This window comes from Micromesistius poutassou (genome assembly GCF_964030765.1).
Source record: "Micromesistius poutassou genome assembly, chromosome: 14".
Taxonomy (NCBI): domain Eukaryota; kingdom Metazoa; phylum Chordata; class Actinopteri; order Gadiformes; family Gadidae; genus Micromesistius; species Micromesistius poutassou.
In genome coordinates, this window is record NC_140284.1 from 5,870,323 (window position 1) to 5,897,162 (window position 26,840).

The window sequence follows — 26,840 nt, forward strand, 5'->3', positions numbered from 1 at the left end:
GGAAATAAATGCACATTTTGGGATTATGATTTGTAAAGACTTTTATTTTACACATTTACACATTTATAATACATATTTACAATACACATTATTCCTCCAACTCAGATTTTACACAGTTCATGGACAAGAATAAGAGAAGAAGAAGAAGAAGAATGACAAGGAGAACAAATATGCAGTTTTTATGGCAACGAAAATAACAATAGCAATTTCCTAAACATGTAGTAAAACGGATATCCCTCCTCTCTCCCCGTGATCGGCACATTCGAAGCATTCGCCTGCAGGCGTTCCCCGAAGTGGGATGAGAACGCCAAGGAACTGGGCTCTTGGCTTCCACTGTCGTGTTTGTATGAGCCAATGAGCATTGACCTCCGGACTGAATCCCCAGTGGTCCTTCACATCTTCTCTGGCTGACCCCTGACCCCTCCGCCCCCAAGGCTCAACAGCGAGATGGTCGCTGGGTAGGTGCTTCTCTTCCCCCTGACGGGCATGTGGTACCTCAACTGCTTCCAGAACCTCCGGGACGGAGAGAGATCCTCCGCTCCGAACCCAAAGTCCAGCCTGCCCTTTTCTTCCTCCTCTCCCACCTCCTCCTCGTCTCTTCCCCTGCACCTCCTCCACCCCACCCTGCTCCTCCTCTGGCTCTTCCACCAGCACAACGCCCCCTGCCTCTTCCGCAGGTGGAGCACGGACGGAGGGAAAAGCGCCAGCTGTTCCGGCCCTACTTCCTCCATCTCCACCAGCAGCACCTGGATGAAGATTACACCCAGATTAGTATCACACCATTACTACCATATACTAATGTCTACCTCACTACAACCATATTCTAATCCACACCATTACCACTAGGGGTGGGAAAAATAATCGATTCTTCGATGCATCGCGATTCTCTCTAGAAAAATGCCTGCGGGTTCTCTGCGCAGAGAACCGACTTTATCATCTGATTGTCTTTAATGATCATCACACAAGTAGGAAGTGATTAGCAAACTGAGTAGCAAAGTCAGATGTATTTGTATATTTTTGAAAATCCCGCATGGAAATGTACATAAAAAAAATATTTGAATCGAGATGCATCGACAATCGTTTTATAATCGAATCGTTGACCTCTGGATCGGAATATAATCGAATTGTGAGGTGCCAAGAGATTCCAACCCCTAATTACCACCATATTCTAATCAACACCATAAATACCACATTATATTCCCTACTTCACTACAACCGTTTTCTTATCCACACCGCTTCTACCATATTCTATTCTAGACCATTAAAACCATTTTTTTAATCTACATAATTACTAGCATTTTGTAATTACATCATTACTGCCATATTTGAATTCAACCATTACTGCCATATTCTAATCTCTACTTCACTACAACCATATTCTTAACTACATCATTACTGCCAAATTATAATATATTGCATTACTACCAATTATAATATACAGCATTACGACCAGATCATAATCCCTCCATCCTTACAACCAGATTAAAATCAACTACAGAATTACGACCAGATTATAGTCCCTCTATCATTACAATCAGATCATCATCTCTCCCACATTACAACCAGATTATGATCTACCACAGCATTACAACCAGATTGTAATCTACCCAGCATTACAAGATTATAATGAACATTAGTATAGTTACAATTATATTATATTGTACATTTCTAACATTGAAGATTCACTGTAGAACTAATACTTACTATTGTAAATAACTATGGTGTCAGGAGAGTTATTTATAGTTTCAATCCGAGTCAGATTTACTTGATATCAGCATTGCTTGCTTACTGGTAACACCAGGTGGGGTTCCTACCTTGATGGATTCCTCCAGCAGTGCTCTGTGCATGGCCAGCTGACATTCAAAGCTCAGCTGACATTCAGAGCTCTGTTGCCCTTCAGACTTGTGTCCAGGGATGGTGTGTCCAGGTGGGGTCTGGGAAGACATGGTGTGCCCATCACCCTGGGACATACTGGAGTAGGTGTTGATGCTGGGGTGAGGTCTGTCGCTGCAGCCCCTCATGGTAACCGTCTCGCTGCCGCCGCGGCCAGAGTCGTCATTGGCTTCATGGTAACAAGCGAAGGTGGAGGCAGTGTAGATGAGGATGAGGCGACGGCTGGCCCTCATGTTCTCCTCCAACGAGTCGACCAGGGCTGAAGAGAACACCAGAACACACATCATACAGTAGCTGAAAGAAGTTTCAGGGCATTCGGGGATGTGTGTGTGCATGTGCGCTCGTGTGTGTGTGTATGTCTCACCCTGTCCAGGCAGACAGTCTCGGCCGGGGATGAACAGTTTGTGTTCGCAGCGTCTCTCTAGAACAAGAGGCAGGGCCTGGAGGGCGAACGACTCCACCGCCTTCCCAGCATTCCGGGGGAACATCACATACGCGTCAAACAGCTTCCCGTCCGACTCTGCGTTCAAAAGCACACCGTTAGTCTGTCTGTTTGTCCCCCTGCACGGTTGCCTGCGTGTCCATATCTGAAAATGTATTGAACAACTAAACTTACTTTAGAGTAGCCTACACTTCCAAACCCTGCATAACCAACTGCATTACCACTCGGCAAAACATAATAGGCACCCAGTGATGCCGATCCCCTGTGACGAGAAACAAGGCCAATACTCTTTGTGGTGTGCTACAGAGTAGAGCTCTGGCGCCTCTGCTGCACTGTGCCCGTATACGTGTCCTGTGGGTTATGGCTGTTTGCTTCTACACACTCCGTCTCTAACCACAGTGGTTTCACGTCCTGTCACATCGATATCTTGGTACCTCACTGGTTTTCTGCTATTCTGACAACATGTCAGATGGAAACCTTGTGGGCGTGTGGGTGCTGGGTGTACAGTCGAGGTCATCCCAGTGTGTCACCTGTGTGTGTCGTGCGTATTTAAGTGCGTTACCTGTGTTTCTGTAGAAGACGGGGAAGGCCCGCCTGAACCACAGCACAACGTCCAACTTGAACAGAAAGTAGAAGACCGCGGTGGAGACGAAGAGCAGCGCTACTCCGGCCAGAGACAACGCGATGGGGACCAGCCGGTCGGGGTCTGGGGGACGGAATCAAAACACACCCACGGTAGGTTAAGAGCTGCAGCAGAGCCAAGCATTTAGTGAAACTACTACGATTTAGTGCAATTCACACACAATTGAACATACTTAGTGTTTGAATCCGCGTTAGATGACTGCATGTATTTCCCCCGCTGCGCGATTGAGAAAAATATTTCCCCGCTGATTGTTGACCATTGCAAAGCGACACTTAACCAGCTGCCGGTCATTTTGCCTGATGAATGAGAATGACAGTAGCATCCTCTGCGTGACCTTATATAATAACAGAGATTCTTATGAAATGTTCTGAACTGAATTGCAAGATACTTCAGCTTATGAGCATGCTCATGCAGTATTCTTCTAGTATTCTCATAGAATAGCTAAACAATTTCAAGCATTAGCCTGTTCCCAAACAGCCTACTTGTATTTCAGCTAGGGTACAAGTAGGCTGCTTGGAGAGAATTAAACAAAGCCTGATTCATGTAGGCTACTGTGAGCCGCACCCCTGTTGTGGAAACTCGTAGAAACATTAAACCGGTTAAGATGTTGAATGCTTTTGACCAAACATAGGCTACATTTGTTGCTGCTTATCATGGTGACGAAGTCCCATCAGTTCAAGCTACCTGAGTGGGGAGCACAGTCGGTCAGCAGCACTGACATTAGAATACATTCAATTTCAGTGGATTTTTTTTTTTTAATATTATTTGCTGTGCTTTGATATTTTTTGCTGTACACACACAAACACACACACACACACACACACACACACACATACACACACACAACCTTTAGCTACCAAATGTAATTATGTGGAACTCCCCACAATTTCTGCATTCTGGGATTTCCTGGGAGAGACATTCAATCCATTCTCAGGGACCCACATGTACACATTCACATACACCCACACCCACACCCACACCCCACCCCATAACCCACCAGCGGGCAGCAGGCTGAAGCTGGCGTGGGGGAGCCCACGAGCGCTGTAGGCCCGGCAGGTGTAGTTGGCGTAAAGGTCCTCCTCCCGCACCTCCGTGATCCGGAGGAGGCACTCCTCCCAGTTCCCTGGGCGGGGCTCCTCCACCCTCTGAGACCTGGACCCAGACAAACACCAGAGACCAGGGGTCAGAACCACACCAGAACCAGGGTCAGAACCACAACCAGGGGTCAGAACCACACCAGAACCAGGGTCAGCAACACACCAGGAGTCAAACCTCAGACTTCCTGCAGATTTTTTTTTATATCTGAAGGTTTTATTTTACATTTATATTTTTTATTATCGTTATGTTGTTTAATTTTCTTTTATATTTTTTTTCGTTTTGTTTTTTCTTATCCTGTCAAATTTCTCTTTGTTGTGTGTGTGTGTGTGTCTGGTGCGTTTTTTCTTCAACAAACAAACATGGTTTAGAAAGTTTTTTTTAGAAAAACAACCATAACCATATTCACATGACATTTGGCCACAAGAGGGTGGTGTTGGAGAGTGTGTATTTGCTCACAGCTGCCACTAGAGGGCGTTATTACTCACGGCCGAGACTCCACGTATACGCGGTCTTCCTCCTCACCGATGAAGTAGTCGTTGAAAACCCACTTTACGTGCACATGGTGTTTCCCCACGCAGGGAACAAACACCCTGCACAACTGACTGAAGCTGAAGCCTACAGAGTACACAAACACACAAAAAAAGATATAGAGTAACAAATACACCCACTCACAAACAGTTTGCATACCCTGGATGAAGTACATTTTTTGTAATTACTTGAGAAACCCTCCGTACTCACCAATCTTAGCCTTGATCTTCTCATTGGCTGGCGCGTGGACCTCAGGAGGAAGCACATATCCATCTGAAAGACAAATGGTAGCCGCTATTTAGCACTGCTGCTAACAAACAGAACTGCTAACAAGCTTACTGCTAACTAGTATCACTGCTCACTAGCTTACTTCAAACTAGTTAACACAGCACGCCTAACTAACTTACTACTTACCGGTAACTTACAACTTACTGCTTATAAGCTTACCGTTAACCAAGCCTAACATTCTAGTCTCACTCTTAACTAGCATTATGGGTAACTACCATCAATCACTAGTATTTGATGTAACGTTACTCACATGATTCTTACAGTTTTTAGTTTTTTATCTTCATATCTTCAAGTTGATATTCTAAGTCACTTTGGACAAAATCGAAGCTTAATAAATGTATGGTCATATTAACGGTAAGTAGTATAAACTGTAACAAGTATTACCATGACCCAGAGCTAGTTTGACCCTTAACCTAAACCTCCACGTTAACTAGCTATAACCAACACTAGTAAGTTATTAGAGTGAGTTTGGCCCCATGCTAACCTTTGACCTCTGCGTTGATGGTCTCCGAGACAGAGCCGGCGACCCCCGCCAGGTCAAAGGTCAGGGTGCAGGTGTAGGAGCCGACGTCGTCAGGAGACACCCCCCCCACGTTCAGTGTGGCTATGCGCCGGTAGGTGAACCTGCCACGCCCGTCCTCTATCAGGGAGCAGCCCTGGAGGAGAACACATGACCTCGTGAGCCTGTGACCTAAGGGCCCAATGTCCCAGGGACCAGTTCAGATCACAGATTGTGTTTGAGTTGACCAGATGAAATGGCTGCAGAACGTCACAGAGAAAGTTGCAGCAGTGTGAACTGGTTGGTTGGGGAGCGACTGAGGCTGTGCGATAGCATCTAAAGAGATTTACCTTGTCCGACAGCAGGGTGGAGTTTACAACATATTGAGGGTATTAACGTTAACATTAACACAATCACCTGTTTGCGGCACGATTTACAAGTGACATTGGAGGTACTTATTTTAAAAGGGGTAATCATAACAATGTAACAAGTGAAAACATCACTGGGTTGATATTTTGTTTCTCATCAGTTGCCAAGAAGCGCATCAATATCAATAATTTGTCACCTTTTGAAATGTTTTGTCTCTTTTTCTCCACCAGTGCAATCACCACATACAGCTTGACGTTGCTGCTTGTTTTAGCGATGTGAAAGGTCCGCTTTAGGAATGAGACTTGTACGAATCTTACAAAAGAATCTTGTGATTCTTCTGCAAAAGAATCTTGTGATTATTTTGCAAGCAGTTCCGTCGTGAGTCATTGATCTGAACTGGTCTGAACTGGTCTGGACTGATAATGTGATAATGATCACATTATCACATGAAGATCACATCATGACTTGACTATCATCTAGTAGTCAAAACACACTGGGCAGAACTATATAGATATGACTAGATAAATCAAATCAAAGAATCTGGAATCAGTGGCTGTCACAGTCCCTGTAAAAAGTCTTGTCAATCATTTCATCTCCTGAAAAAAATAAAACAAGCATCCAACCAATAGAAAACCTACCACTCCCTCTAAACATGAGTAGCCAACCGCACTTCGGACCTCACATTGGATTCTACTACTTACAAGTAGTACTACAGTACTACAAAAACGGCATCAAGCATCAGTAAACATCGCAATCCAAACAACATCGCTGTCCCCCTTGTTTGACTTGCAGCCTTAACACCAGAATAGGGTAAGTACTAGGGAATCAATTAACCAGGTCTGACCACTTGGGCATCTTCTTGTAACAACACTGTCATAAACTTTTAACAACTCAGAGCAGTCTCTATAATTTCTGTTTGTTAGAAATGATTTACTAATGATGTCACATCCAAAGACTGTCACCTATCTTTATAGCCTGTTTCCCGGTCTATGTTATTTTTTATTTCAAACTGGGTTATATAAGGCTTTCCCGTCAAATCGTGTTCTGTATCTTCAGTCGTTATCAGAGTATTCCTTTGCTCTAAAATGCTACACTATTTTATTAGCAACTGGTGAACAGCATGGATGAAAAACCGAGACAAATAGACTGCGAGACAGTTCTGTAAATAAAACATGCACAGCATCAGTGAAAACAAGATCTGTATGAAATCCCTGTTCAAGCACTTTTGGCCTGAATAAATTCAGAAAATAATGAGACACCCTGTACTTCCAGATGTGAAAGTATATTGGTAAGGTTTTCTAGTTTAGAATTCTATTCTTCGGGGAGCCCCGGTGGCGCACGAATCTGACCTGGGTCATTTTCTGCATGTCTTCCCCTCTGTCTTCCACACTTTCCTCTCTGGCTCTCTCTATAATAAAGCTGAAAAATGCAAAAAATAAATCGTAAAAAAAAGAATTCCATTCTTGCCCAGCTAGACCGCTACAGGAAGAAGCCAAAAAACGGAAGACTGAAATAATTCGAAAAAAACAATGGTGTCCTCGCTCATGGTACTCTTGGAATCATGGAAGACAATCTGTTGTTATAATGGTGTCTACAGATCATGCTCGACACTCACCTTTCCTTTGGGAAGATACAATATAACTTTGCATTCCAGTGGCCTCTCGGGCCACAGTTTGCATAAGCAAAGCCCCTTGGCTTTTTGGCACGTCGTTGATGTTATCGACAGAAAGACGAAACAATAATCTGATGCAAGTAGCAATATGTCTTCAAGCAGCAGGGTCCTAGTGTCTGGAGTGAGAGCGCACAGCGGCCAGTGAAGGGCTTACTTTGTACCAGCTGATGGAGGAGGGTATCCCATAGCTGTCCAGCTTGCTGATGTAGTGGGCCAGGGGGCAGGTCAGAGCATCGTTCACCCTGCGGGTCAGCACCTGGATAGCATTCTTGGGTCGCCCGCAAGTGCCGGCCCCCAGAGGGGGGTCCACCACCAGCCTGATGGCCTGTCGGAAACACCCAGTCTGGGTTCTGTTGAGGAGACGGATGGACATTGAACAGGCCTGTGAGAAAATGATGTTTATTGATGAAAATTGATGAACGATGTAGAACATCAAGGAGGGTGAAGTGTTAATTACAAATCTTCGTTAAATCTTTGAACAAAACTGTACCTGACAACACACACATAGTCCCCCGCATCCTCCAGTGTGACGTTCAGGTGCCACAGCGTCTCCCCCCGCAGTAGGAATCGACCGGTCTTGTTTACCATCTCCATCCCGTTGAGCAGGTCGTACCAAGAGATATTATAGGGGAGTGCAGTGTAGTGGAAGACGTTGGGAGACAGCAGTGTGCTGTTGAGCATGGCCACATCACCAGGGACAGAGAACACACTCACCGGCAGACGGGGGTTACAGTTCTCTGGAAAACCACACCACACACACACACATACACAAAACACACAGTCACGCACCACAACACACACCTTAATGACACACCACAGGGCAACATGACACACCATAGCACACACAGCTGAATTGGTGAAGCTAGTTTTAAATATTATCACTATATTATGAGTTACATTTCAATTTCAATTGTTGCAGCCTAAAAATAAATGTTGAATTCCGAAGAAGCTATTTTTTATCTTACAGCAGGACAGATCTAGGCTTGGCTGGTCATTCAAACTATCTTAATCATCATATCAAAATATATGACTTCCTGTTCGGCTGACGTTTGATAGCAATAAACTTTGCTGGTGGTTTTCTGTGTGCTGGAGACTCAAGACACCATCCAGCACTGTGTCCCGATTGGTCCACTCACCATGCATGACAACACTTCCTGACAGGACACACAGGACACATGGGAGGAAGAGGAGGGGGATCAGGAGCTGTCTCTGGACCATGGCTGTGGGATACAAGCACACACTATTATAGGGGACACCAGCCTCTTCCCTCTTCTGGTAGAGCGAGCGAGCATGGAATGAATGACTCATCAACAAACACTCTCCAATACGGTCAGTGCCTGGCACTAAGCCCTGGCTTGGTGCTCAACTATGCTCTTGTGCTGGTTAGTGTACCACCATAACACCACCTCATTATAAACCATAACTGACTCACAGGTAGCATCACCCTAGAACCTTTCCAACAAAAACACACACACACACACAATTATTTTATAATCTATACACAGTATCTAGTATTTTTCCACCTCTGGGCCTCCTGGGATGTCAGGCCTGTCAAGGGAAGTTTGAAGCTCTGAATCACGGTTGAAACACGGTTTCCATGGTAACCTTCTCTTCTGTAAAACTGTAGATTTACTCACTTCATAAATAATACTTATCGTACATGAGAGCTTAAAATTAGACTGCACATTTGACCTGCTACTCATTCTTCACTGTATTTCAGACATGAATAGTACTCATTTTAAGAAGTTTAAACCAATGTGGGTCAATCCATCACATGCAATTTGATATCCAGCCTTGAACATGCACTTTCTGTACCTAGTTTTACTTTAGCCTGTTATTTGTATACTAAATTGACATGATAGATATTTCTAGTACTAAATATCAGTTATGACCACACATCTGTGGTAAAAACGGTGGACCAGTTGAAGGGAATCAATTAAGCTTAATACACACGGACACAGGCAGGCAGGCAGACAGGGGACAGGGGAGTTAGGCCTACTTTATTCAAATCAAATCTTTATTCATGACTGTACACAGTCATACATAAAGATGAATTAAATCAAGTCATTTGCAGTGTTAAATGCAAAAAGGTAAATCTTTCAAAACAAATAGAAATCCAGTAAAGTAACCTATAGCGTTGAGTTTCTGAGACGGCAGATTGAGGTTCATGCTGAAGTAGCCCCACTGAGGAGACGTCCTAGGATTCAGCTCCTCCTTTTTATTACTATCAGACATTTAGCAGATTATTGTATCCAAAGCGACTTGAATGAATGTATCTGAATGAATTCAGATACATGTCATTAAGGAACATGTATGACAGCCCACTCAATTTTACTGATGTCCCCCTCGAAGTTCCCCTTTCACAGGCACAAAACCTTTTTGGGAAGGAAAAATAACACAAGGCTTTGGCATCACTTCTTTTGGCCTGCCCTGAAGTTTTGAAGTTTTGTTTTGTTCCGAAAAAAATCGAACTTGGTTTGCTTACCGACTTGACACTGCTGGCGTAACTGCTAGCTAATTTGTCCCCCATAAAAAGGACAGGGTCAGAACTTGGGCACATCAAATTACTGACGTAGCGGTGTCTCGGTTTTAGCTTTCTTTGTGCACCTTCAAAGTACCCCTAGGGTTAGGCGTACCCCAAGGGGTACTTTGAAGGATTGCAGGTTGGTTGAGGAGCAGTGAGAAACACTGCTCTTGGATGCCTACAGGTAGACTGCGGACATTGGGGATTGAACCCAGAACCAGAATCAGGTGGGTGTCAAACACCCTTACCATTGGAGCCTCCTATCAATGTCAAAGTCAAAGTCAAAATCAAAGTCAAATTGAATTATCCCACTAGGGGAGATTAGGATGCAGTCAGGTATTAACAAACACACCATCAACAAGACACAGACTAAATGAACAGTTAGTGATGGAAGCACCATCAAAACACAAATGACAGAGACCAGTACATAAAAATACATAAAAATACATCAAATACAGAGCAAGATCGATACATAGGGAGGCCAAGATAAGCAGTGGTCCAGTGAACAGTGTGCAAAAGAGGCATAAAGTGCAATAGTGACATTACTGCTGACAAATTCAGCAGGATAATGGCAGTACATACAAAGGAAAGTTTGTATCGTTTAGTCCTGTGAGTGGGAACTCTGAATCTTCTACCTGAGGGTAGAAGCACAAACTCAGGATAAAGGGGATGGTCAACACAGTCCTCTCCACTCCTCACCTCCTCACCAGTCCGATCTCCTCACGGCAGCAGGAGAACCCAGCAGCTCACAGTTTAGGAGAAAAAATAGAAACAGCCTCCTTGAAAGTTCTCAAGAGAAACAAGCAAACAGCACGAGAGAGAGCGAAATAGAGAGGGAGGGAGAGGGAGAGGGAGAGAGAGCGAGAGCGAGAGAATCTAGAAGTCCAGTTGGAGAACTTCCTCCAGCAGAGGTCAGTTCCAGCCCAGGGGAGGGAGCTGACCGTGGGATAAGAGAGGGCCTGGACGCGCTACCACTGTGTCTGGTTACTGTGGTGAACTGACTCAAATGCAGAGCATGCTGTTATCAACAGGGAAGGGGCGGAGTCATTGGGAAGGTGGGTCTGGCCATTGAGTGGTGGGCGTGGCTCAGGGAGCCAAGCAGGTCCAAGTGGTTTGGCACCGACAGCTGGCGTGCCCGCTCTCTGTGCGCAGTAATTTACTCCACAGCAATAAAGGATCTGGAGTTGGTCCCAGTTTTCTGTGTGGAACCCTAAGGCTGACCACAACGTGTCACCTGACAGACAGAAGCATCAGCATGCATCCCCGAGCAGGGTGTTGGTTTGATGAAGTACAGGGGATTGTTTGCGGGGGGGGGGGGGGGGTTACAATTTAAAGTTCTCAGTGTGCATCGCAGGGGTCATGACCTCCACCATAGCCCTGGCACAGCATATGACACACAGATCCTGTGATTTGTGAAAAAAAAAAGATGTTGTTTCACAAGTTCTATGTCCGTGGAAAGCAGCGGGCTGAAGGGAATCGAAAACGCTCACTTCTGTTTGCTGAGAGCATGTTTGTCTAAAAATGCACATGGACAACTGAACCCAAGGTCTGGCCGAGAGGTCAAGCTTGTGAAATAGAAGCGTGTGTTTCCCGCTCATGGGATGGGAAAGGTACAGAACAAATATCGGCGGGTCGTAAACATTCGACAAGCGTTCCCCTGAAACAAACACGTAATGACATCATGACTTCTAACACCCCCACTCTCTCTCTCTCTCTCGCTTTGACTCTCTACCCCTCTACCTCCCTCTTGCACCCTTTCTTTCTGCCTCTACCTCGCTCTCTCTGTCCATCTTCTATCTGTTCCAGATCCAACAAACACATCCTAAAATGAACACACTCTGTGTGCCAATGACTGCTCTGACATTCCATTTTAGAATGCATCATTCCTGGTAGTTCTTAGAATGACATACTCCTGACTCCTGACTCTATTCTCAGAATTCTGACTTTAACCCCAGAATTCTAACTAATCTCAGAATTCTGACTTTAACTAGTAAAAAGAACAAACACATAATCACGTAATCCTCTTCGGTAGATATGCTATAATAGCAATGTTTTTTCAGTATGCTACACTAGCCGTGGTCTACTAGCATTCTATATGTACGGGGTGAGTTAGCATGCTACATTAGGGTTGGGGTGTTGGTTGTGGTGTGTCAGCATGTTAGCAGTGTGTCAGATGGTTAGTCATGGAGGGAAAATGTGTTGCAGTTCCATCCTGTGCTATATTTTATCACATGAGGAGATAAGCCGTAATAAGGCTACTACCTCATAGGCCACTTCCCAAACATGGTCCACTGAACCACACAAATGGATCTATCTATATAGATATCTATGGCTACGGTATATCTATATAGATATAATTATTAATTAATTAATTAAGTAAATTATTTAATACCATTTTTTGTCGTATATCATATATATAATAATATATAATAATATTGAATTCAAATATGTAATTATTATTAATTAAAGATGACAGAAATAAATAAATGAATTACAATCTTGATTACCAGAATACAAATTTCAATCAATTGGCCTATATAGCAATTGTAAATTGTACAATTATTTCCTAACATTCACACATCGAAGGTGTTGGCAACTAAATGCTTCACCTCAACAGGAGCAGTTACGGTTAGGTGACTTGCTCAAGGACATCTCAACACTTGAGGTTAATTGAAGGAACTGGGGAACGAACCAGCAACCTTCCTGTTGCCAGGCAACCCGATATACCTCCATATACCTCCTGAGTCCCTGCCGCCATATAAAACCATGTTCAAGGTAAAATCTTAATGAATAAACATTTAGGGTCTTGATTGTGCTCTGAACTGCTATTAGCGTCTGCTGCCGAATTATCATATTATTACATTATTAATATTATTATTTTATGTTCTGCATGTTCCGTTCCCACCATTAAAAAGCAACACTATCCTTCATGCCCAGGGCAGTCATAAGTCAAGTCTGATTTATTTGCAGAGAATCTCCACCACTGTGGGAACCTTTCACCACAAATGATTGAATTCACTTGTGAGTGACATCCAGTAGCGGGCATGTCTTTATAACGGTGAAGAACCTCTCAAACTCACAACAAGCTCGCAATCTGTCTACATGAACACTGACAGAGAGATTACTGATCTAGTGACGCTAACTTGACGATGTCAAATAAGTCAACCACAAACAGAATTTATTAGTGAACTCAAAAAGACACCAAATACACCACCCACTGTTGTTCAAAAACTGACAGATGTCCCCTCAGCATTCTCTTTATGCTGTCTTGTTTAACACGCATCATCATGTGTGTTATGCTTTCACATTCCTAGATGGATAGTTGGAGATACAAGCGTGACGTGTCCTGTATCAAACATCTTGCTAACACCAAAGAGACAACTAACGTCAACCCAAAGTAACATCTTAGTTAAAATGACTAAATATAAATCATTTTTCTTCTGAGACCGTTTGCACATACTATCAATCAGTTATTATTCTGTAGATCAATCTGGAACTTTCTAAAACATAAGATTTGGATCTAAAACCTCACCTCAGATCCTCTGATCTCCCCCGGGTAAGACCATGTTACTACATGTATATACGCGGGTATATACATGAGTATACAATAAACCAAACAGACCGGTCTTACCTGCACCTCCTTCTGGTGTGTGTATGTGTGTGTGTGTGTGTGTGTGTGTGTGTGTGTGTGTGTGTGTGTGTGTGTGTGTGTGTGTGTGTGTGTGTGTGTGTGTGTGTGTGTGTGTGTTTTGGATCCATGGTTTGTTCAATTCATCTCGGACCGCATACAAAATCAAAAATGTTCTGTTTTGTATTCAATTCATTGAAAGTTCAGAGAGAGAGAGACAGAGAGAGAAAGACAGAAGGTGTAATGGGCTGCGAGATAGGGGGTTGTTGAGGTGTGTGTGTGTGTGTGTGTGTGTGTGTGTGTGTGTGTGTGTGTGTGTGTGTGTGTGTGTGTGTGTGTGTACAACAATGTCTTTCTGCATAGACGTTCAGGGGCTATCAGTGAGCTAGCTAATTCAACTTGACCTATAGGTCACCGGGTCACCGGGTGGGAACCATGTGGGGTGAGTAACCGATTACATCCCAGAGTTAAATTAAACATCAAAACCTCTAGAGGAGAACAATGTTTCTGGTGGAAGGTACTTCTGACTGCAACCTGTGAAAGCATTTCCTCTGAAGACCCAGAAGTGTGCCGGACAATAGCAGACGTTTCCTGGCAAGCAGTAGGCACGCACACGCACACAACAAGGATGAAATCCAAACACCGCACAAAAATTTGACCCTCATCTTGTGACAACTTTTGGAACAATGTGCAGGATCAATCCAATTATAATATACTGCATAATATAAAATATTTGTATATTATATATTAATTATTATTATATTATAATAAAAATGCTATTTTGTGTTCGTGTTGTGTGCCATAGACACCTAAACAGACACGCTCGATGTAGAATTGGTGTAGAATTGATGTAGAATTGGCTACTTATTATTTAATGTTACAGCCCATTACAGGCTTTTTAATTGCAAACCCTCTTGACCGCCTCGACTTTGATTCATCATGTGTGGTGTTTATTGGACACGAATATTAAATGTGTGGTGTTTATTGGACACGAATATTAATCTACATAAACCGATGGGAAGATTGCAATTCAAGTACATCACACTGCGTTTAGTGTGCTACTTGCTATGATCCGCAAATATCTATAAACATTGATAACTTTGATAACTGTTTGCCAGTAACGGTAAGTTTAACCCAGTAATTGTATTCAGTAATTCAGCAGCAGAAGCAGACGCTTTTATCCAAAGCAACACACAGATAGATCATATAGACAATTAATGACAACCCACGTGCTCGTCAATCGCCTTCAGTTCGTTAGTTACAAACAACGCCAAAGATTGAGTTCTTAAAAAGTCCTAAAAGTCCTACCAGATTTGTGTTGTGCCAAGCTTCCAGCAGGAAAACGAGGACTCCGGACTCAAGTCGCAGTGGAAAGTATTCGTGAAAACATATTTCTCAGGATATTGTTCATGTCTTCAGACGCTGGGCTGTAGCTGAACGCTTAGGTATGCAGTTCCCAGCTTCGAAGTTCCTCTTCGAGACATAAGCGAGTGGTGCAATATCCTGAAGAGTATTAGAAACTGGTCGGTGTCCCAATCTGAATCGAACCCTTGCGCAACAGTCGGGAAGAGAGACACGTGCCCCACACACACACACACACACACACACACACACACACACACACACACACACACACACACACACACACACACACACACACACACACACACACACACACACACACACCTCTCTGCTTTTGAACATGACATTTTCACATACTGTCTATATATTCGTTTTCTAGGGTGTTTTTTCACAATCATCGGATCTGAACTTTTCTAAATTTATTTGTGCACTTTGGCGGTTCCCTTTTATCAAAAATACAAAGCAAGTAAATCGAATTAGTTAATAAACCATTTATTATCCTTGGATTCTCTGCACATAGAAATGTGTCCTAATAATAGGTCCATGAAAACCACAATACATATCAGCACACAGATTGAAACCTTAAAGGTGTGGTGTGTAGAGTGTGTTTCAACCACACTGCCAGATGTAACTTAATCCTGCATGGTGGACGAGGATGTTGGTGGTGATTGTAGTATCATTACAATCAAAGGTAAACACTAACACATGCATGCAGCCACACCCCACAGGAGTCTACTAATTGTGTGTCACCCCTGCTCAGCATCCCCACACAGGGTCAGCCCAAACACCAGTGTTGTGCATGAACTAATTCAAAAGAACTAGTTCATTGAACAAGTTCATTTTTCTATGAACTTTGAACTGAACGTAACATATTTTTAACTAAAGAACTTGAACTTTAACTAGTTCAGATTTTGTGACATTCTGAATTGATGCTTAGGTCCAGATGACATGTTTATTAAATAGAGTTACTGCCTTAGTTGTGATGAATGAAACAGGTGTACAAATAATATCCACAACAATTTGAAATTGTAGTGATGGGCAGCTGGTAATGGAGAGGATTCATTTTAAAAGATAAGCACAAAATACTCACTCCAACAGTTTTTCTTCGGTTTCTTAAAAAAAACTGTTAATGAACCGAACATGAACTAGTTCAAAACTGAATTGGTGAACTATGAACGTGAATTTATTAATTTTCTTTTGTATGAACTGAACTTTGAACTAGTTCATGTGAAGTGTGAACTTGCACAACACTGATAGGAGCCTACTGGCAGTGTGTCAATCCTGCTCAGCATCACCACACACAGGGTTAACACGAATGTATGGAGCCCCACCTCACCCCAACATATCCTTTGTTTGAACTACTTACTGGAGGTCCAGCCACCGATGACAGACTTTGCCAGATTCCCATGCACGCTGTAAAAACGATACCTTGAAATTTCTGGTCTTAAAAGGATTTTTACATTGAGTGAACATAAAACTACAAGTTGCACTGTAAACTGTTTATTTGAGCTGTTTCAACTAACTTCCAAACGTTTCTGGTTAAAAGTTGATCTCACTCCATAAACTGAGTTGGCAAAATAAACAAATAAGAATTGAATCCTATGGTTCCAACTTCCCATGTGTTAGCGCCCGGAGGTGGTGGAATAGGTGGTTGATTTCATGCATGCTATTATTTCACTCCTCCCCTGTCCCTCTTAAAGTGCTTGGGCCCGGTTTTGCTGTGGGACAGGAGGTCCGGAGACTGGTGGGCGAGAGGAGTGGTAGTGTGTATGAGTGTTGGTTGGAGATAGCTGGTGGTGGTTTAGTTGTTGTTGTTTTTGGTTGTTTCTACTTGTTTTGGATTGATTGGTTATTGATTGATTTATTTTGATTATTTTGATTGTTTCTTTGGTACAGAATCCCATCTAGGCGGGCTTCTGTTTTAAGGGGGGGATGTGACGACCCAGATGGGTCTTTGACCCCGCCCCTGCTGTTTGTATGCCTGTGTTGCTCTCCCTACTATGGTTTAAAATGAAAAGGCTGGTTTATTGTCAGTTTGTGTAATTGTTAATAGGATTTCCTTTGTAAGAAAAACTTAAAATGGATGTCTCAATATAATATTGACTTAGAATTCTTAGTGCGTACAACTAGATTTCTGAAACTTTCATTGTTATGAAACACTTATTTGGACCAAAAAAACTTAGTTGTCTCAACTTTGAAATTAGCTGGTACAACTATAAGAATTAAGTTGGCACAACTGTGTGATATTTTCTTCAAAATGTAGAAGTTTGAGTTGACATGAAAACCCCCAAATCCTGTGCAGACAGTTGCCTTGAAATTTCAAGTTGAATTCACTTTTTATTTTTTACAGTGCACTGTACCTGCATCATGTGAGACTGCTGTGGTCAGGGGCGGGGCAGTAGATCAAACCAAGTGGATCAAACCAAGTTTGCCAAACTTATATCAAATGATGACGTCATAAATACACATATGTCAATAAGGAACAATATTTATCCTGTTCCGATGCAGAAACACCGCAGTGTGTAATATTTGGTAGAACAATATGGTGTTGGAGTAGTAGTACACAAAATACAGGTACAAGACATTAGAATATCCTCTGATATGGGTACATAGATATATAAAAATATATATTAGTCATATAAAACAAATGTACCGTACCGTGTCACTCTGAAACATTGAAACCGCCTTTGACCTTGAAAAAAGTATGTTCCACTAAATTCATGAAGGTATACTTTTAATATATGATAAAGGAGGGTATAAGGACAAAGAAAAACAATGAAACATTACTACTGCAATTTCCCATGGGGAAGCCCCGTTTTAAGATAGATGTCTGATTGACTGGGGGATAGGATGATGGCTTTTAAACTTAGAAACACGACATTACGGTTGGTGAGCGTGACACCTGGTGGTCATGACCATTACAGCAACAGTTAATGAACAGCAACACTTTAATTAATTTGGAAGAGCAAACACAACATTCCAGAGAGGTAAAAACAAGTCAAACAAAGATAAATGCAGCAGAATGTTGTATTTTTGTATTGAGGTACAAATATTGTACGATTGTAGCAACAGTGAAGACCTAGCGCTGTAGTATGAATATTTCTGAAACATAACATAAAAAGTTAATTCAAGTCTATACCAGAGTGAGGCTGTGTTTCAACAGTGTTCTGTGAGCATGATAAATAATAAGGCGGTGATTCAGATCATTCCCATGGACTACCCAGGCAGCCTTAATCCATAGCCCTGGGGAGCGCAGCCTGGGCCTGATGAGCGCGGCTCTGTGGGCGTGGTTAGCAGATGCTGGTCTGTCGGGCCAGGAAGTAGTCGGCCTTGCGTTGGGGTTTAAACAGGAAGTAGAGGAAGACAGAGACGACTGAGAGGAAACAGCCGGCGATCACCGGCCCCACCACTAGCCAGGTGGACAGGGGGTCTACACACACACACACACACACACACACACACACACACAGGTAGACATGTGATATTGTGTTATGCGTTGTCTTTGATCCAAAATACTTTTTTTTCAACATACATCATTAAGGGGCAGGTGGAGATTAGGCATAATGCTTAGAAATGTCTACATTAGGTAATAAACTCAGTGCAGGCAGACAGACAGACAGGAAGACACACTCTCACACACACACACACAGGACTCACCTTCTAGCCTCAGCTGCACAACCACTTCCTGTGTCCCGCCTTCATTCTGAGTGACACATTTAAACTCCGCCTCCGTGTCCCTATCTGTCAGCGCGATGATGACCAGCCTCACCTCAACCTGGCATCCCCCAGTCATCCTCTGGGTTACCCTGGCAACGGAGAGAGGATTGGAGAGGGGGTGGGTGTGTGAGAGAGGGCAGTTTGTTTGAAGACACAAAACTATGTATACTAGCTGGTAAGATGGTGTAATATAGCTTATAGAAAGTTACACGTTTTGTAGAGTGTTACATCTAAGTCTTAAGATGGCTCTTAGGATGACATTTATGGAAAAGCTTTTATGTTTACCTCCTTCCACCTTCCAGGGCCCGCCCATTGAGGTAGGAGGAGTCAACTGATTGGCCATCCACCATCCATGTGACCAGGGTGGAGTCAGTTGATTGACAGCCAGCCAACACCTCACACCGCAACTCAAGTCCTGAGCCTGCGAAACAAATGAGAGAACAATAAAGCATTTCCTGTCTGTCTGTCTGTCTGTATATATACCCATAAAAAGAAAAAAGAACGGTATGTTGAGGTAAGTCTGCCAGTCTACCTGTCTGCCTCTCAGCCTGTCTGCTACCTCTCAGCCTGTCTGTCTCTCCCTCTGCCTTACTATCTGTCTGTCTGTCTGTCTGACTGTGCATGCCTGTCAGGCTGTCTGTCCGTCTGTTCGTCTGTTCTTACCATGTTCAGTATGATAGACAGTTCCGTTGACTGGAGCTGAGATGACAGGAGGAGGCGGTCCTGAAACAAATAAACATACAGGTTACTATAGCGACCATAGCCTGCTGCTTGAAGCCGGATTCCTACGCATGTCCACGGGGGTCCGCTGTAGTCAGCGTGACATAAAGGTCGTCTTCCGTCCGGACCTCTACGCGGCCCACCACATGCAGCACAAAATGTGATGCATGTGGCAACGGATGTGTCCAACGGACCAACGGACGCCATTTCAAATGTGTGACTGGGCGGTGGTCTGCACAGCGAGTGCCCGGACCGGGAATGCTCCAGATGAACAAAATGTAGGATTGTTTATAAGAGAGGTTGTGAGCTGTTACCCAAATGTTTATAATTAGTCATCAAAATAATATAAAGACAAGTCATGCAAACGATTGGGATTCCGACAACTCAGATGAAAAACAACAGATAGAAACAGGACATTGTTGTACAGTTTGTTGTATTATACACTCTCTCTTACTGTCGTCTGTAACTGTAGTCTCTCTGTCTTTGGGATGGATGCTGGGGTTAGAGGTCACAGAGGGCACCGAAAGGTCAGTGGTCCTTGAAGGCAGTATAAGGGGAACTGGAATACAGACACAAACACACACACTTAATTACTTGGTTGTATTCTATTTGTCATGTTAATTGATATGCTGCAGGAAAACTGTCATTTCCTTTGAAATGTATAAACCACTCCCCCTAGTGGCTGGTGGGTGTTAGTACCGTCAGACTGCAGCAGGATGGTCCTGCTGACTGTATACTGGGACTGGTCGATCAGCACCATGAGCAGGCAGGTGTAGAGGCCCAATTCAGAGGCCCCCACAATCGGTAGTCGGAGGTCCTTGCCTTGGGAGGCTGACTCAAGACGCTGGGCACTGGCACTGGAACCCTGAACAGTTCTGAGATCAGTGCGGGTTCTATTCCCTGGGTATAGCCAAGCACTAACACTGGCAGGGTAGGAGGTTCTATCAAGTACACATGCACAATCAAACTACACACATGCACAATCAAACTACACACATGCACTATTAAACTACACACCTGCACTATCAAACTACACACGTGCACTCTTAAACTACACAGGTGCACTATCAAACTACACACATGCACTCTAAAACTACACAGGTGCACTATCAAACTACACAGGTGCACAATCAAACTACACAGGTGCACTATTAAACTACACAGGTGCACAATCAAACTACACCCGTGCACAGTCAAACTACACAGGTGCACAATCAAACTACACAGGTGCACTGTCAAACTACACAGGTGCACTATAAAACTACACAGGTGCACAATCAAACTACACAGGTGCACTATCAAACTACACAGGTGCACTGTTAAACTAACATGCACACTGCCTCACCTTGAACCACTGAACGTGCTGTATGGTGTGGAAGCTGCTGATGGAAGGGCAGAAGACGGTGGCAGGCTGACCCATGATGGTGTGGTGGGGGTACAACAGCTTACTAACGTCCACCGAGTCCTCTTGGAACACCTTGAGAGAGATGGACCCCGCCACACAGACCGACTGGGTTCTGGGGAGATGGAGAGAGATCAGGGTTTCTTTAATGCCATTTGCTACTGGTGCCACTGAAATCCTGTATGCATCTCTCATACACATTATCTACACAGGAAAAAGTTACACAGCCACAATCCACAAACAAGACATCATATTGATCCACAGGTAAACCAATAAAAGGCCACTCTAGAGCGCAAGCAGTAAAAGTCGTGGAATGTTAGAGCTAGTCCACTAAACTAGCTAGTCCAATCAGACGTCTCACCTGTAGTAGCAGGTGTACTCTCCGGAGTCAGAGCTCTGTGATGGGAGAAGCCACAGCCTCCTGCCGTGCTGCCGGATGCGGCCCTCGCTCCCCTCGGCCACAGTGTCCGTTGCGTTGCCCTTGGTGATCAGGTAGGTGGAGTTCAGCGAGACAAAGTTGCGTACCTGCAGGACTCTGTCCAGGAAGCCCCAGGTCAGGACCACCGCCTCGCCCGCCCGCCTGAAGAGCGGCACCTCTGGCGACAGGCGGAAACACCCGTCTGGGGTTCAAAATTCAGAGGTTACTCCTGCACATTTAGCTTAGCACAGTTAGCTAAGCCTGCTAAGATAAGCTAACTGCTAACCACTAACTTTTACGTGGGCTTTTTTTAAGCCAGCTGGAACACCAAAGAGAGCTAAAGCTAGATGTTGCAGTTGCCCGAGGCCTTTGGGCCAATACATACAATACGCTTCAGCTTTAGCAAATATCAAATGAATAAGTATGGACTAATGTTCCTTTTGGTGAAGAAATTGCTTTAAAAATAAATCTCATGTGTGTACACAGATTCAGTTGATTGATTCTGGTGGAAATTGTTTCAGTTCAAATCTGCGATAATAGAATAGAAAGCAGAATAAATATGAGCACCAAATAAAAAATCACAAGCAGTACGATAAAATACATGCCTCTCATTGGGAGGTCGGGGAGTGCTCCTCCAACACCCCCGAAGAAGAACACAGCCCCAATCAGCGCCAGGTGGACCAAGGAATTCTATCAGGAAAACAAAACAACAATAAACAACAACCACCAGCCTGTGTACAAACATCTCATAAGACGACCACTGCAGAGTCAAACATGTGTCATCTAACTAACTAACTATCAGTCATCAGAGAAGTAATCATGTACAGTTCTACATTACAATACCATTTCTGCTGGCAGACGTGGAACACAAACCCGAGAGGATGACACATTGTTATCCCCTTAACTATAAATGACATGTGACGTCATGGGTATCGACTGTAATAAAGTGTGGACATCCCGGCTCCTTCCCTCATTTACTACTCGCCAGGCGGTACCACATGCTGGGCGTGGGTGAACCTATAGTGTGTGAGAGGTCACAAGTATGGCCCGAGCAGAAGTTGGGTCTGAGAGCTAAACTGTTCCACTGTGATGGCATAAGGACCACATTTTAAAAACATGGTGCAGTTTGACACTCCTGTAAATCAAATGGGCCATCTATCACATATGTATGTAGAAGTAAAAGTTAACTACAAGTACCTCAAGCAACCTTGTCAAATAGTCACATGTCATATGTTTAATGTTCAGTTTTAAAATAATCGGGACAGCAGTCTGGTCATTTCACACTGGGCTTATGGTATGTTTTGATTCTCCGTAGTTCTCACTTCTGTTTTCTGGATTGTAGTTTAACCTGCAGAGTCAGCTGCCTACACTGTAACCTTTCAAAGCAGACAGTGTCCCTGTAAAATCTCTCCAGGACTTTGATTCATACAACCCACGGTATCCCCATTCACAAAAAAGCCCAGGGAACCGCTAGCCAATCACAAGCCTTGACTCTATAATAATAATAATAGTTAGTTATTTCTAAGATAAATTGTCACTTAATCTGACATTCTGAATGATTCAAAATTAATTGAATAAGATTGAAAATTAAATCAAAAAAAGTTTTACACATATCCAAATTTTTATGCATACAGTATTATAAGTATCTACATGTGTTATTTGTTGTTATCTTGACCAAATACAAATTATCACACACACACACACACACACACACACACACACATAGAGCATCATTATCATCAGCCTACTTACAGTTTGACAGGTAACCATGGCAGCGGTGGACAGACGATGGGATCGAGGAGAGCGGGTCAAGAGGAACATGTGGTCACGTTCTGTCTCTGGGTGCGACTGACACTCCACTCAGGGTGAACCTGTGTCTCTTTTGAAGGTTCCCTCCCCTCCCCAGACAGAAAAATTCTCATGTTTCCCAATGTTATCAAGTCTAATGTTATGTTTTGTGCTACAGCGAAGCATAGCGCAGTTTCATGCACAACATAACGGCAAATAAAACAACTACAGGCAGAAACACACATAATACAAATATATTGCAATTCCTATATTTAGAGGACAGGGCTCTAGGGTGGTAATGAACTCCCTAGAGGTAATGAGGTAATAATAACTTATTGACATCTTCAGAGGTAACGACATGACATACACGAAATGGTACAGGTAATGACGTCATAGGGGTAATGAATTCTACAGGTAATGATATCAACCCTGTTTAGGCCGTCTACATATACTTCCAGCATGGGGGAGTAAGGACATCTACAGGAAATTATGTCATAGGGTAATGATATCTACAGGTAGAGACATCTACACTAATAATGACATCAGACGTAATGACATCTAAAGATAATTACATCATTACATCTACAGGTAATTACTTCAAAGGTAATGAAAGCAGTCATGACAACAATCGACATTGAACTGTTGAAATGCTACAAAACAGAATGCATCTAGATAAGCCTGTTATCAATAGTTTTTAGGTTTGTTTGTTTATTATTTACCATTTCTTATCCTTGGGGAGATTCCAGTTCCGGGTTTCACAAGACTGGGGAACAGTTTGTTTGTGTATAGTAGTGTGTGTGTGTGTGTGTGTGTGTGTGTGTGTGTGTGTGTGTGTGTGTGTGTGTGTCTGTGTGTGTGTGTGTGTGTGTGTGTGTGACAAACGCTTGTTTATCTGGATTTGACGGCGAGGTCAAAATTCCAGGTCAGGGACTGAGTAAAGACCTGCCGCTGGTTATGTGGACGCTAGCGTAGGCAGAGGTGGTCGAGGGGCTACTCTCTCAGGTTAAAGCACCCTGAGAACCAACAACAACTACACCTCACAACCAACCTACACATACGTGTAATGTGTGATGACTTCATGAATGTTTGTGAACAGAAGTCTGTCTCTGTCCTCTTTAGAAAGATTGGTGTCTCAGAGGGAGCATGAGGGGGGAGATGGGGGGTCTAGGTTTGTGCAGAGATTGCAACAAGCTAGACATTTTTATGGCTGGGGATTGTTGGAGGGGAGAAACGATGACGAATCACAGCTCTGTGTTTACACCTCGTCTTCCTGTGAGTTGTAAACAGTTGTAAAGAGTTGTAAACGCCCTGTGTCCATTGCTCACGTCAGTGGTGGATATTTAGGTTTGCCTAAGCAGGAGACCACACGCACATGCAGTGTTCACAAATGCACACAAACACACGTGTAGAGACACACACACACACACACACACACACACACACACACACACACACAGGCATGAGTACTCACGCACGCATGTGTACACACATACACGTACGCACTCACAGGTGTGCACGGAAATACACACACAGGCATGAGTACTCACACACAAATGTGTACACACATACATGCACGCACACACACACACACACACACACACACAGGTGTGCACGAAAACACACACACACACACACACACACACACACACACTTACACACACACACACACACACACAAACACACACACACAGGCTCGCTAACGCCAGAGGAGGTAAACAGATCATGCATAAGAGCGCTGCTGGTAGGGGATGTGAGGGCTGAAGCTTGACCAATCGGCTGTTAGTTCCTACAGGTGTTCTCCCCTAGAAATCCCCTCTGGTGTGCAGGTCACCCCCACCCCATGTGGAACCCTGAATACATTGTTTATTGGGTCAGTCATGTTGTGGGTTAGCGAATAGTTAGTGTTGCACATGATCCGTCAAAACATTGGGTCTACTCTATAGGGTACTCTGATATGATATATGTATATATGATATATGATCACTGATTTCAGTACTACTAGTAGCATTGAACACACCCCCTAACACTGACACTAAAGGACCTCTAAAGGAGGTATTGAGTTACGAATGTGAGCTGGTCTGTTTGTCGAACTTGAGGTCTAAGTTAGTTCATCGCGTCACCAGGGAAAGGCGGGGATGGCGGGGACGGTGAGTGGTGTACGTGGAGACCGGCCTGTCGGCCTGTTCCCTGGGCGGACTGCGATGAAATATCTGAAATCCCCTGCTGTTGTGTTCTGACACAACCCAGGGAACCCAGGGAACACAGGTGCACGCGCCTCGTATCGCAGTGATTACGTAGGTGGGCATTTGGAGGTTATAGCTCAACCCTCAGCTGAACTCTGTAAAGAAAGAACAGCGGCTCCGTCAGATCACGAGGGGATCATGCAATGATCGGGGCAACACCTCTTCCCACTGATTTCCTGCAGGCCTGAGAAAGGCACAGATTAGCTCATACATTTCAGAAAGCACATAGTGTTATTCTGACACCTGCGATCAAAATGGCATCCTGGAGAGCGAAAGAGAAGAGAGGCCTAGTTAAATGCCGGATGACAGCAAGGTTTGTCATTCTCTGCTGTAGAGCCCCCAGGCAGTCAAACAAGCCGCTGTCTTAAGGAGCATCTTCAAGGTAATAGATGATCGGGGGGCAGAGCCAGCACACCAGGAAACCATCCTATTGGATGAGATAATGGGTGGAAGGATGCTGGCTCAGTCTATTGCCATGTTACTTCTGGTGGTCAGCCGGAGCCATGCATGAATGTTTAAACACAATATACAGTATATATACAATATACAATATACAACCTACACGCTGCTCAGGGCAAGACGAATTCCCAACATTGACTGATTGATTGATTTGTGGACAACACAAGCATGGGCACAGTTTGCTTCCTTAAATTGGAGTGGATTATTTCTGCTCATAAGTGCCTGCTTCCTGCTCTAGAAATGGCTGTCAAATCTCTGTGAGGTCAACTCATGACATCCTCTGCGGAGCTAGGATGTTCAGAACAGCGGCTGTATTTTTTCTGTTGTCATCGGGTTCAGCGTGACACACCATCCTAAAGACTGCCGCAACACAGCCAGATCAAACATGGTGAGGTACGGCTGCAAAGGTTACACAACGCACCTTGCAAAATGTGCCCTTTACAACATGCGCCATTTACTGATCTCCATGTGTCATATTTCCACACAGTTCTGCATGCATTGTTCCTCCAGCAATTCCACCACCACCCCCGCACTGAGAGACCAGGCTATCCATGCATGGGGAACCTTACACTTGTGATCCTCAACTACTGCATTTTGAAGTGGAATGACAGCATGTACCCAAACATAATCTTTAGACAGAAGCCAATGACTAATAATACTAGTTTCATTGTTCTTGTTTCGATGGCTTACAATTTTCTAGAATTTAGGCCCAATTCTTGCGGCTTTTTTTCCGCTCAGTGTTTTTAACATTACATGATGGCTTTGCTGAAAAAATGTATGTCTTGACTGATGACATGTGAGTTCGGAGACTAGACCAGTTGATGAAAAGAAAGTGAGAGAATGGCTCAGAAAACACACACAAATACAAACTAATAGACAAACACTAAAAATAATGGGGATTTCTACCAACCCTGACGGACGGTATAGTCACCATTACTGTACACTTTCTACAATAACAAGTGCATTAAGAAGGGAAGAATTTAACATGTCTAACATCTTGTAAACATCTGTAAGTTAAACATCTTTTCACTAAACACATGAACAAACTAAACTAGACTAGACTAAACACTAAAAAAACAAACAATTTTCATCGTACAGTTCAGGAAGAGAGAGCCGAGCAGAGAAGACTTTCACTGGGATCTCAGAA

General features: G+C 43.6%; 2 protein-coding genes across 3 annotated transcripts; both read right to left on the minus strand.

The window, feature by feature from the left end:
• Positions 1-29: 29 nt before the first annotated feature.
• LOC311358342 (interleukin-1 receptor-like 1) lies at positions 30-15,075 on the minus strand. Of its 2 annotated transcripts, none has more exons than XM_084478352.1 (12): positions 14,893-15,075; positions 8,569-8,652; positions 7,923-8,169; positions 7,587-7,782; positions 5,377-5,548; positions 4,815-4,877; positions 4,562-4,691; positions 3,976-4,130; positions 2,898-3,041; positions 2,258-2,413; positions 1,815-2,152; positions 30-746 (listed from the first exon to the last, which is right to left on the minus strand). In XM_084478352.1, the coding sequence occupies exons 2-12, from the start codon at positions 8,648-8,650 to the stop codon at positions 393-395; spliced, it is 2,037 nt and encodes a 678-aa protein (XP_084334478.1). In that variant the 5' UTR covers positions 8,651-8,652; positions 14,893-15,075; the 3' UTR covers positions 30-392. The 2 variants fall into 2 exon arrangements, with proteins under 2 accessions (XP_084334478.1, XP_084334479.1); XM_084478353.1 differs by lacking the exon at positions 14,893-15,075 and adding an exon at positions 10,656-10,946.
• Positions 15,076-18,236: 3,161 nt separating this feature from the next.
• Positions 18,237-23,026, minus strand: LOC311358603 (interleukin-1 receptor type 2-like; the record flags this gene model as incomplete). Its single annotated transcript, XM_084478694.1, has 10 exons — positions 22,956-23,026; positions 21,809-21,893; positions 21,147-21,405; positions 20,729-20,900; positions 20,083-20,248; positions 19,838-19,942; positions 19,327-19,386; positions 18,949-19,084; positions 18,604-18,752; positions 18,237-18,376 (listed from the first exon to the last, which is right to left on the minus strand). The coding sequence occupies exons 1-10, from the start codon at positions 23,022-23,024 to the stop codon at positions 18,237-18,239; spliced, it is 1,341 nt and encodes a 446-aa protein (XP_084334820.1). The 5' UTR covers positions 23,025-23,026.
• Between the last annotated feature and the right edge of the window lie 3,814 nt (positions 23,027-26,840).

Bases quoted from the DNA above. Each gene is read 5' to 3' on its own strand.
- LOC311358342 (XM_084478352.1), bottom strand. From the start codon at position 8,650: ATGGTCCAGAGACAGCTCCTGATCCCCCTCCTCTTCCTCCCATGTGTC. The intron at 3,042-3,975 runs GTGGGTTATGGG...TCCGTCCCCCAG, and splicing joins CTTCAGCCTGCTGCCCGCTG to ACCCCGACCGGCTGGTCCCC. The intron at 2,153-2,257 runs GTGAGACATACA...TGTTCTCTTCAG, and splicing joins AGACTGTCTGCCTGGACAGG to CCCTGGTCGACTCGTTGGAG.